Consider the following 12,655-nt stretch of genomic DNA (forward strand, 5'->3'; position numbering starts at 1 on the left):
TCTTATGATAGCTTTATATGTGTGGCTTGTTAAGTTTTCGTACATGTGGTAGCTGATTAGAGGTTTATTATGTTGTCTTGTTTTGAGCAAATTCACCTCTAGATCATTTTCTTGGTCACTGGAGTTTTATACCCAATTAACACCTATGTATTGTTTGAAATGATTAATTAAATACCAATCTATTGTTGCTTGTCAAAAAAGTAAAAAAAAGACAAACGATAGACAATTTACGGTAAATTCATCTAAACGATTCTCTAGTATTAAAAAAAGTTACACTAACATTTTGGTGGGCTGGTTTTTGGTCCACTTAATAAGAGTAGGCCCAACCATGTCTCAACTAATACACATCGTACAACGGCGCTGATGCCAAAATTCCTGATTAAATCAGATCGAACGGCTGGAATAATTCGCATGAGTCAACTCCCATAAAATCGCATTTTCACATTTTCACATTTTCCTCGTCGAATTAATTTTCGGAAAATCATTTAAATTCGAATATATAAATAACTACCGCAGCAACATAGCCCCAGTCTATTTCTCGTTCCCTCCACGCTTTCACTCAGTCTCTCTCTCTCTCTGAAGCCAGTAGGGACGGACGCTTCGTCTTCTCTCGCTCTAAACCCTCACTGCCTCCGTAAACCCTAGGCGGAGCTCGTAGCCGAGCTTTGACGGTACGATTCTGGCTCGGAACTTTGCTTTCGAACTCCATTTCTCGCGCTGCATTTTTTGATTTCGTCCATGTTTCGGTATCTGTGCTCATTTCGTCTCAGAAATAATTTCTAGGGATTTTTGTCTATTTTCTAAGTATTATTATTGCTTAAATCGGCTTAGAGCGTGATTATTTGGAGGAAATTTTAGAATCGCTTGCTGCATTGCTCTCTAGAAATCTCCAGAACTTTTTGTTTCTCGTTAATTTAATTAGTGCTTTGTGCTTGCTTTAGTGTTGATTTTTGTTAATTTTTCTGTTTAATTTTTCAATTTTTTACTTATCGCACTCGCCTTTTGCATGCATTGTACTCTTAGTCTGCAATTGTTCAACGATTTCTAGCAGATATTTAGCAAAATATTTATTTATTAATTTTTTAGATTTTGATGTTCGATTAATGGTGACTTTGATTTTTCATCTTGCGGTGCCAGTAATTTTCAGTTGTTTGCGAAATTTCAAGCTCTGTAATTGTTTCAGTATATTTGTTTATTTATCCCTTGAAATTTATATAATGGCACCTAATGTAGATAGTGTGTATGAAAAGTCGTTACGGCATCTTAGAGAACTCTTTACCTTTGTGTCATATGTCCGAGGAGGACAAAGACCTCACGGGAGTCGTATTCTTAATCCTGAGAGAAAAATCTGATTATAATGCACATTGGAGTTCATATTCTATGGTTGAGTGGTTAGCTTGATTTGCTTCGGTCATTTTAAATTGTTGATTTATGAACTTCCTTGTGTACGAGTACTGATTGAATCGGTACTTTCTGCATCAGAGCCCAGACCGAGCAATTTCAGCTTTTAACTGAACATAGAATGATAGTATAAGATAAAACACCAATTGATTTTAAATGAATTTTAATGACCTATTTGGAAATTTATGGTTCTGCTATGGTGCTTTTAGGCAATTTGGCATGCAGTCTTACTATGTGCTTAAGTTTTGTTCTTTCTGTTCAATTTCCATGAAGATGGGAATTAGTCCATTCTTTGTCTAATTAGTTCAATCTTCTTTTAAAGTCTTGCAGATCATATTTATTCAAGTAAGCAATGGAGGATGTAGCTAGTGCTGGAATTGCAGACGGGGAACTACAACCGGCCCCACCCTCTCCAACCATACCACCTAAATTGAAGCCAGAAGTAGTGACTCCTTCAAAATATTCTATCATGAGTAGGCGTGGAACTGGAACTACTGGGAAAGAGATAAATTTGCTTGCAAATCACTTCAAAGTTTCTGTGAATGTTCCAGATGCTGTATTTTACCAGTATTCTGTATGTTTACCTCCTCCCTATTCTTATGACAAGTATTGTATTTAATATTCAGTACCAATTTCATAGTGCCGTACTATTTGCAGGTTTCTATTACTTCAGAAGATAAGAAAGTTGTTGAAGGCAAGGGAATCGGGAGAAAACTTATTGACAGGCTTTATCAAACATACTCTTCAGAACTTGGTGGTAAAAAGTTTGCATACGATGGGGAGAAAGCACTGTACACAGTGGGTCCTCTGCCACAGAACAAGCTTGAGTTCACGGTTGTTCTGGAGGAAACGTTTGCAAAGCAGTATGTTCTTCTGCTATTCCTAGTTCTTGGTTTAAAAAGGTCATTTTTAATTTCTCTTATGCTTCATTTGTGTGATTCAACTTCCATTTTTCGTGTTAGTGAAAATGGGAGCACCAATGGGACCGAAAAACGGTCAAGACGTTCTTTTCGGTCAAGAACTTTCAACTTAGAGATAAGTTATGCTGCCAAAATACCTCTGAAACCAATTTCTCTTGTCCTCGAGGGAGCCGATGTAGAAAATACGCAAGATTCACTTAGAGTGCTTGATATTATTCTGCGGCAGCAAGCAGCTAACAGGTACCTCTCTCTCTCATATGTTGACTACATTCTTTTTCAACTGTATTCTTTGATCTTTAAATGTCTTTAACTATGGCCATTAAACATGCACAGGGGTTGCCTTCTAGTACGACAGTCATTCTTCCATGATGACTCTAGAAACTTTACTGATGTTGGAGGAGGTGTAAAAGGTGTTCGGGGATTTCATTCTAGTTTTCGTCCAACTCAGGGTGGCTTATCCTTGAATATGGGTACTGGATCTTGCAATTTGGTGTTTTTTGTCCTTTAAACTCACTAGTATTGCTGTCACTAGTTTTGTTGATATTTTTGTTTTCATTGTGCAGATGTATCTACAACAATGATCCTAACACCTGGACCTGTGATTGATTTTCTGTTAGCTAACCAGGATGTAAGAGAACCTCGCTACATAGACTGGGTAAAGGTAAAAAAGAATGCTGCTAAATCATAAAGGTTCAGATTTCAGCATCAAGTTTAGTCCGTAAAATTTCAATTTCATGTTAAAATACAGGCGAAGAGAATGCTGAAAAATATGAGGATTAATGCAAGACACCGTAACATGGAATTCAAAATAATAGGCTTAAGTGAGAAGCCATGTAATCAGCAATAGTACGTGCTCGTATATTCTAAAAATTTGTTTCCTGATTCTTCTCATCTGAAAAACATCCTAACCTTTACTTGTCTTGCTTCAAGTTTTCCTATGAAGTTAAAAATTGGTGACAATGGCACGAGTGAGGATCAGACTGTGGAGATTACTGTTTATGAGTATTTCACTAAACACTGTGGTGTAGAAATCACCTCTTCTCAGTACATGCCATGCCTTGATGTTGGCAAGCCCAAGAGGCCTAACTATCTGCCTCTGGAGGTATGTAAGTTTCTTTTGATTATCATATCATTCTTTCTTAGACTTAGTCTTATCTTTTTGGAACTCCTCTGTCTGATTTCTTGATTTGTGCTTCCCTATGGGGTTTCTCTTGGTGTTTTAGCTTTGTTCGCTAGTTTCGCTTCAGCGGTATACAAAAGCATTATCTTCAAAGCAGAGGGCATCCTTAGTTGAAAAATCAAGGCAGAAGCCTCAGGAAAGAATAAGAACTGTGACTGATGTAAGTTTGCAGGTCATGAAAGGTTTAGTTTGTTTACCACATGTTGCAATAATTCTTCTTGCTCATTTGATTTACTTTTGCAGGCTATGAAAAAATACCAGTATGATGATGATCCTGTGCTTGCTACATGTGGTATTTCTATAAATAAGGAATTGACTCAGGTCAAGGGCCGTGTTCTTGAGACTCCGAAGGTAAACTGTCACTTTATATATGGGCTCTGTGGGATGGGTGGGGGAGGGGGGGGGGAATAAGAGTGTAGGTGAGGACCTCACCCAACCAACTACCAGCCCTCTTTCTAATGCATTACATCCTTTGATGAACAGTTAAAGGTTGGTAACAGTGATGATTGCATCCCCCGTAATGGACGATGGAACTTCAACAACAAGGTATTTTTCATATGCCTCCTAAAATCATCTATCAGTTTATTTCTGAGAAAAAGGTTACAATGTTTCCTTTGCTACAATTTAATTTTGATTTATTCTAACTGAACTTAATGCTGCTAACACATGCCAGACACTGCTAAACCCTACTCGCATTGACCGTTGGATTGTTGTCAACTTCTCTGCACGCTGTGATACCAGTCACCTCTCACGAGAGCTTATCAACTGTGGGAGGAAGAAGGGCATTGTATGTTAAACCATCTACTAATTTAGTATTTTTGACTTTTGCTGATTCTGATCTCTATCCCTCTCCTTCTCTCTTACATGTGCAGATTATTGAGCGCCCCTTTACATTAATTGAGGAAGATCCACAATGCAGAAGACTGACCCCTGTTGCAAGAGTTGACAAGATGTTTGAACAGATTCTAGCTAAGCTTCCAGGCGAACCTCAATTCATTCTTTGTGTCTTACCAGAGAAAAAAAATAGTGATATTTATGGTATGTCTATGTTATTAATGACGACAATCCAACTACCTCTTGATTCGCTAATCTAATCAGTTTATGGTCGTACATTTACTAGGGCCTTGGAAGAAACAAAGTCTTACTGAGTTTGGGATTGCCACACAATGCATTTCCCCTACTAAGATCAGTGATCAGTACCTTACCAATGTACTTCTTAAGATAAATACTAAGGCAAGAAACTAAAGGTTGAATATTGGAGATATCTTCTTTAATAATTTACAAACCCTATTGATTTCTTCTGTTTGTTACTTTTATAGCTTGGAGGAATAAATTCTTTGTTGGCAATAGAGCACTCCTCACGTGTTCCTCTGGTGAAGGATACTCCTACAATGATTTTGGGGATGGATGTCTCTCATGGGTCTCCTGGTCGATCAGATATTCCTTCTGTTGCTGCAGTAATTACAACTTCTAGTTTCGTTTAAAATATCTATCAATCTGTGAATGGTCATTTTGTTAATCCTTCAATTTTGTTGGAGTTTTAGGTTGTTAGCTCTCGAAGTTGGCCACTTATTTCAAGGTATAGAGCAGCTGTTAGAACACAATCTCCTAAGATGGAGATGATTGATGCTCTATACAAACCACTGGAAAATGGAACTGATGCTGGTATTATCAGGTATTTAAGCATGGAATTTAATCTCATAGCAGTATATCACATATCAAGAAGTATAACTTTAAGTGAGACCTGGTTACACTATATTTTGTAAAAAGTGTGATGTAATTAAGAAGAACTATGAAAGACTTGTGAACTTCATTTTTTGAAGTTATCAATTCCACAATACTTTTTAAGGCGGGTCATTCTTTGTGTTGCGCAGGGAACTGCTTGTGGACTTCTATAAGACGAGCAATGGACGCAAACCAACTCAGATTATTGTCTTCAGGTATCATGACATTGTGTAGGCAATTCTCTAGCTATTTTGGTATTTGAAAAAGAGGCTTCGAAGGGAAATTTGCAAAATATTTTCATATGTACAATTTTTTTATTATCATAAATTCTGTTGAGCAAGGAGGGGATTAAAGAGATTAACCATTAAGAGAATGCTTTTTGAAATGGCGTCTTCCATCCTCTATTATTTTGATAACTAACCCCCTTCCGTCAAATTTATACATGTATACGCATATATAAATACATACATTTTTTTCTAACTGCTGGATGTATATCCTTTATATACCACTCTTAAATAGGAATATTGTTCCTTGCGTGGTTTATGCTTATATAACCGTCTAGGTGCTCTCTTAGAACTTTTGTAATTGGAGCAGAAAATATGATCTCTGTCTTGTTTTTCCTTCTGCCACTTGTAAAGACTTCTCTCTTTTATTTTAGGGATGGAGTGAGCGAGTCACAATTCAATCAAGTCTTGAATATCGAGCTAGACCAAATCATAAAGGTTCTGCAATTCAAGTTTTTTTGTTTTTCTGTGTGGGCATTCATTTTTAGTCCTTGATTAAAGAATGATTACTTTCATTTAGCTACATGCCCAATTTTGTCTCTTTTAATTTCACTAGGAAGTTACATATAAATGAAGTAAAGCGTTTTACTGGAAACACTCTCTCTAGGAGATGATGAATACATGTCTTCGGTTAAATTTACAGTACATAATCCAGTTTTGCATTGAAATTCTTAAAAAACCCAGAATTTGATCGCTCACAGCCTCATTCCTGAATAATCCCCTATCTGCCAAGAGCATTAATGGACTGGAGTGCCGTTTTTTGTTTTCTTAATATTGAGATGGTCAAATTTTATTATTACAGGCTTACCAGCACCTCGGGGAGGTTAACGTTCCAAAGTTTACTTTGATTATTGCACAGAAGAATCATCACACAAAGCTATTTCAACAGGGTTCCCCAGATAATGTTCCAGCAGGTCTGCTACTTTCTGATTTGGTTTACATCCACTTTAATCATTTACGTAATTGTTCTGATGCTCTCGCTCTCTCCAGGGACAGTTGTGGACACAGAGATTGTGCATCCAAGGAATTACGATTTCTACATGTGTGCTCAAGCAGGAATGATAGTAAGCTTCTCCATCTGAAACGAAAAGAAGATAACATCCAAAATTATGCTTCTCATATAGAATGCCGTTTACCATTTTCAAAAGGAAATGTTTTTGAAAAGAATTCTGTTTACTGCTGATTGTGATGGGATGGGATGGAACTCTATGGGATTGACAATGCGAAAACTGGTTTTAGTAAAGTAGCATAAATGTTCGTCAAGCATGATAGGGTTTTTGCATTATTTATCTTTTTCAATTGATCAGATTAATTTGTTTTCCAACTAAAGTTTCTAACTCAAGATCATCTTCATCATCATTTGTTTTGCTTCCTATAACAGGGAACTTCGAGGCCAGCGCACTATCATGTCTTGGTTGATGAGATTGGATTTTCTCCCGATGACTTGCAAAACCTCATTCACTCCCTTTCTTATGTGTAAACTTTTCATTTTCAACCGCTTTTCGTATGACTTAGTCGAAATAAACTTTTAATTGATATTATCTGTATGTATTGATGTATATTTGCGTATTTCAGGTACCAGAGGAGTACAACTGCAATCTCTATCGGTAAATTAAACACACTTGTTCTCTTAAATTATTTATTCTGTATTAATTTCTCTCAGTATAAATAATAAAATCTTGCAAGTCTTGAATGAATTGCGTCCATCTGACTCTTAACAACCATTTTGCAGTGGCGCCCATTTGTTATGCCCACCTTGCTGCAGCACAAGTGGGGCAGTTTATGAAGTTTGAGGATCTGTCAGAAACGTCATCAGGGAAAGGCAGTGTCACTTCATCAGAAAGCGTCCCGGTTCCAGAGCTCCCTAAGTTGCATGAGAACGTCCAGGGCTCAATGTTCTTCTGCTGAGTCACTGCGATGCTGCTATAACCTTTTTTGTGAATACTGCTAATCTGATTAACTTTTTTACTCTAGTTACGTTGGCGGGTACAGGGGTAATACATTTAGGAAAGACAATCCCGGCTTACTCTTTGGTGGGGCGGAGAATTATATATACAGAGAGATCAGCGACCTCCTAGTCTGGTTTGTGGACTATTTTCGGGGATATTTATAGAGGTATGTTGGTTGATCTCGACAAGTAATTTTGTCTCCCATTGTTCTGGTTTGAGAAGGACTGAATGTGCTTTAAATTCCGGATTCCTGACCAGAAAATGCTGTTGTAATTACCATATCGAGTTGTCAACTTGGTAGTTTTCTTTCTACATATTTTTCTCTATGGAACAACTATCTTTGAGAATCATTTACTTTTGCGAACGTGCCCTCTTGGTTTTAAACTTTGATCGAAATAGACGGAAACTCAATCAGCGTTGAGTTTTAAAGACAAGAGGACATGTGTTGCAGTATTATCAGTACATGTCATTAGGTAATGAAATGAGCTCATGAATGGTCACGACCTAAGTATTGTCCTTTTTCGCGCCATCTTTTGCGTGGTTCTAATCTTAAGCTATGTGATCTTGGACCAACATAATCAGGTGTACGGTCAACTTGTAGCTTCATCAGATTCAGATTTATGTTTGGTATGACTTCACATTTTTTGCTTCTTTCTATTTTTATTTATTTATTATTAGCTTTGTTTAAACAGGGGAATGTGTACGAAAATCACCAGTTAGCTTCGAACTCTGTCAAATTCTTTTGGTAAATGTGAGTTTAGTCATGATTTACTTTTGCCAAAGCAAGATTGAATATTGACCTGTTTCCTAGTTTTCTTAGACATTTGGTCTAAAAGGTCGGAGATAATAATGATTGAGGCTTATTAGGATTTTAATAATTAACCCAATGTCTGAACCAAAGCCGACCAATGTGAAGGTGATTTAACGTTTTAATTCTATGAAGGTGATGTTCAACTTCATTCTAAAGTTGCCCACTAAGTCATGCCGTAGATACACCGCAACTGTAATGTCTCGTGTCACTGATGTAATCGCATACGTAAATTTTTTTCCGCATACCCTTGCATCTTTGACATCACATGACGTTATACCATTGACACAGAACGTTATACTATTGACACAAAACTTCAGCGACGTTATACCATTGACACAGACCGTCAGTCATTGTGATGTTTCGCGTCACTGAAGTTTTTCTTCGCTTTACATTGCATCTTTGACACCACATAACATTGTATTATTCACACAAAATACTATAATGATGGTGTACCCATATCCTATAAATCGCTCTCCTGCTACCACCGATGACTTCGAGTAATTTAAGTTGGCTATAACTGCCTTGACCAACCGCCAACTTCATTTCTATTCTTTTCTCTTGTTTGTCATCCTGGTCCTCTTAGTGCTGCTGCCTTTTCTCGACATACCCTTCATTTCTTTCCACATCCAAGGTACCTACCCAGGAATTCAGATCCTTGATGGATCTTAGAGATTCATAAATCGTGTTCGTTTATCATACATTTTGCGGTAAAAAATTATTTTAATTTTTTTTTTAAATTAGACACAAATAATATCTGACAAAAATTGATCGCACAATGTATGATGAACAGACACGATTTACAAATATTCCAAATCCTTACAAAAATGATCTAGAGATGATCCTGTTGGCCTACCCAGAGGACTAATTTGTACGCCTTGATGGGTCTTTCCACAAACACATGACGCGTGGTGTCCTACACTTGCATTCTGGGTTTCAGTTTTGTGAATGTCAAGATGTCCTCAAAAGTGACAGTTAGCTAACTTGGTAGCTTTTTAAAAGGTCATGTTATGGGGAAGTCATAAATAAAAAAGTGGAGAGGGAATTTGGAAACATAACCATAATTTACTCTATATAATTATGGCGAAAAAAAACTTATCTCGACTAATCATCTGACCTAACTAGTTTCACTGAAATGTTATTCATCAATTCACACGCGTAGTTAAATTGTGTAAAGTTTTCATGTTTCTTTCATTTTCAACCAAAGAAAATACCAATTAAGTAAACATCATGTTTTCCAATTTTAAGCAATGTTTTTGGCCGTTATTTATAGTGGTTGAATGGAGAGTGAACATGGAGAAAAAAATAAAATACAGTCGTGTCACTGTTTCTTGACGCGACAAGTTCAGGTGTTAAAATTCAAATTTACAAGTCACAAATTTTCTTAACATCTCAAGTCATATGTGTCTAATTGTCACGGTGTTTAACTACATTGCTCTTTCTCAAAATCACACGTCCCCTATTCGACAAAAGAAAACACAAAATTCATAGGCAACAAATCTCGACTACCATCAAAAGAAAATTCCACATTTATCCCGTTGTGATTGCCACCAAAACCGTATTCTTTGCCCTCTAAATAATCATGATGATATATTTAATTCCACCTCCCGAAAATAATTTTTCACATTAATCACAATTTGTGGAATTAGAAAATTAAACAATCATAAACCCCATTTCCCAACAGGTGGTCAAAAGTTGAGAATTTCACGGCATCCTGCAAGAAATCAAGTTGACGTTTTGGTCAACAGCCATCGCGGATCTGCTGCGGTGCGGTGAACCTAAGAAATCAAAGCCTGCACCACACTGGCCAGTAGGAGCGCGACTCGACCAAAGGTTTCATAAACTTATTATTTCTCCACAGCCAATCAGCGGCCGCCATGTAGACAGACGAGTCGCAACTGAGCTGAGGCGCCCTCTCTCGGTTTCTGAAAATTCCACACCTTTCTACCGCCAATGGTGGTGGCCCACTTGGTCGAATCTAATGAATGAGGATTTTCTTTGTGAAGAATTCGTGAATTCTTAAATCGTATCTGTTTATTGTACATTATGCGATCATAAATCTTTTTAAATATTTTTATTTAAAATTAAATATAAATAATATTTAATGAAAACTAATCATATAATGTATAAAACACGATTTAAGAATTTCTAAAATCCTCACAAAAATGATCTGGAAAAAATCCTGACAAAAATCTAATTGCTTACACCTTCCTCGGTGGCCCACACCTGTCAGTGTAGTGTGAATTGTGCAAAGGGATTTCTTGGGCCCAAATTAACCTCATTGGACGATCGGGCCCTTGACACGGGGAATTTTTTTTTTATCGGAGTTTAAATCTTCTGCACTCAAAAATTTCTGTAATTTCCGTGTGACATATCTCAGCACCTGTTTAACATAATTTTATAGATAATATTATTTGTTAAAAAAAAACACTCTAAAAAATGAAATAAATAAAAAAAATTAAATAAACGTAAAACCATTTGCCCAACCGTCCCCTATCTCTCCCACCGAACGCGGACCACCACCAAAGGATCTCACAATCATTCATCTCGGCCTCCTTACTGAAAATCTCACTGTATCGTTCCAGATTCCCGATACTACAGACCCACTTCACAGAGGCCCGGCATATCCGTGCTGTCCGCGGAGACCAGTCGGCGTTACGAGAAATCGAAGCCCTCAGCCGCCATTGATGGGGCTTTTCCCGGTAGAAACCCTGGAGGGCTTTAATCTAAGTACACGTACAAAACCACCACTTGGAATGCTTGGGAGCCATGTCCTGTGAATTTGGAATTCGAATGGAAAGCTGTGGTAGATAGGTTGTAGGGGGGAAGATGGCAGGGAAGGGAGAAGAGGAGGGGCTAGGGTTTCTGTGGGGTTGAGAGGTAGAAGAGGGTGAGATTGAGAGAGCGATGGGGGTGGATCCCATTTTTTAAAACATTTTCAAAGGTTTTTTTTTTTTTTTTCCCAAAGCACAATGATATATTTTATATTAAAAGAATGAAAGGTTCGGCTAAATCACAAACTAGACAACCTAATTAAAAAAATTATCATTTACAAGATTCAAATTTGAGACAAAAATAAATTAGTAATGAACAAGTGTCAAACTCCGAGAGAGACCACAGAAAAGCCACATAGGCGCTTAATTACAGAAGATTTGAATTTTTGTTTTTCTTTTCAGAGTGCTAGATTAGCGATTGCAATGGTGGTCACATTCACATAAACCATTTGACGAAGGATTTTTTATTATTCAGTTCTGCCATTTCATAAAAATAATGAGAACACTCGTGCACACTTTTACAAATTAGATTAGATTATTAGAAACACAGTACTTTTTTATTCATCTGAAAATCCAGGATTCCTGAGAAATGTATAGATCTTGTCCATATGAGATGAAACATGGCTTCTTTTTCTGAGATGAAAGTATGGAACTTTTGTTCATCCAGATTTCAAGCTGGGTTTGTGGTGGTTGTACTGCTTGTGGAATGAATGCGAGCTACTAAGCCTCGCCAATTTTGATGAGGCCATTCTAGTTTTTTGCACGTAAAAGTTCACATGTTAGCTTTAAGATTTTTTGTATTATTATTTGCTCCACAATGCCGATCCACGTTTCTTTCAATCAAACAAAGAAATAAACATGTTGTTTTCCCGTTTCAAAAGATATTTTTAGTTATAGTCAGTGGTCAAGAGTAGAATTCATATGATTCACGTAAATTCTAGATCATCTAATCCAACTGTTACTTTTCTCGAAATCACGCGCGTCTTTCATGACGCAAATTTTCACATTTATCAAATCCAACAAAAGGAAATAGAAATTTAATAAACATGTCGTTTTTCCATTTTATGCATTGTATGTGGCCGTTACAGACCGTGATTTGATGGAGAGTTAACACGTTGAATGAATAAAACAGAGTCGTGCGTCACTACCTCTTGGCATCATGAATTTGAGTCATTGATCCGTGTCAACCATTCACCACATTTCGCTCATTGAAAGCACACACGTAGTTAAAAACACGAATTTTTCACAGTTCTCTAAATCTAGAAAAAGAAAACGCAAAACTAATAAAATCAGATCTCATCTGCCATTACAAAGGAAACTCCACATCTATCCAAATCCAACAATCAATATCAAATCAAAGCCTTCTAAAATCAACCATCATGATTTATTGAATTTCATTCTCCTCCAACTCATTCTCAATATCTATAGACGATAATATAATTTGTCACCTGGGCCAAGTACGCAATAAACAAAGATTCTTGTGCGATAATCAAAGTCATTAACCCACGTAATTACTCTGAATAAACGCAACCTCTAAGCCCGACACGTGGAGGGCACAAACGTCTTTTCATTACAGGAGAGCTATTTAATTATTCGTACACGAGGGGAAGAAAC

General features: G+C 37.0%; 1 protein-coding gene across 4 annotated transcripts; it reads left to right on the plus strand.

The window, feature by feature from the left end:
- Positions 1-526: 526 nt before the first annotated feature.
- On the plus strand, positions 527-7,809 carry LOC103442664 (protein argonaute 16). 4 transcript variants are annotated; one of them, XM_008381471.4, is made up of 23 exons: positions 527-671; positions 1,732-1,975; positions 2,059-2,264; positions 2,364-2,561; positions 2,655-2,791; positions 2,885-2,982; positions 3,070-3,167; positions 3,252-3,423; positions 3,545-3,661; positions 3,745-3,852; positions 3,985-4,047; positions 4,175-4,288; positions 4,374-4,539; positions 4,622-4,734; positions 4,821-4,958; positions 5,046-5,176; positions 5,376-5,441; positions 5,885-5,948; positions 6,313-6,424; positions 6,501-6,574; positions 6,892-6,986; positions 7,086-7,117; positions 7,243-7,809. In XM_008381471.4, the coding sequence occupies exons 2-23, from the start codon at positions 1,754-1,756 to the stop codon at positions 7,416-7,418; spliced, it is 2,700 nt and encodes an 899-aa protein (XP_008379693.2). In that variant the 5' UTR covers positions 527-671; positions 1,732-1,753; the 3' UTR covers positions 7,419-7,809. The 4 variants fall into 4 exon arrangements, 2 of the variants coding, with proteins under 2 accessions (XP_008379693.2, XP_008379694.2); XM_008381472.4 differs by having other exon boundaries at positions 529-671; positions 1,724-1,975; XR_011571065.1 differs by lacking the exon at positions 5,885-5,948 and having other exon boundaries at positions 529-671; positions 1,724-1,975.
- Positions 7,810-12,655: the final 4,846 nt, after the last annotated feature.

This window comes from Malus domestica, chromosome 09, assembly GCF_042453785.1.
Source record: "Malus domestica chromosome 09, GDT2T_hap1".
Taxonomy (NCBI): Eukaryota; Viridiplantae; Streptophyta; class Magnoliopsida; order Rosales; family Rosaceae; genus Malus; species Malus domestica.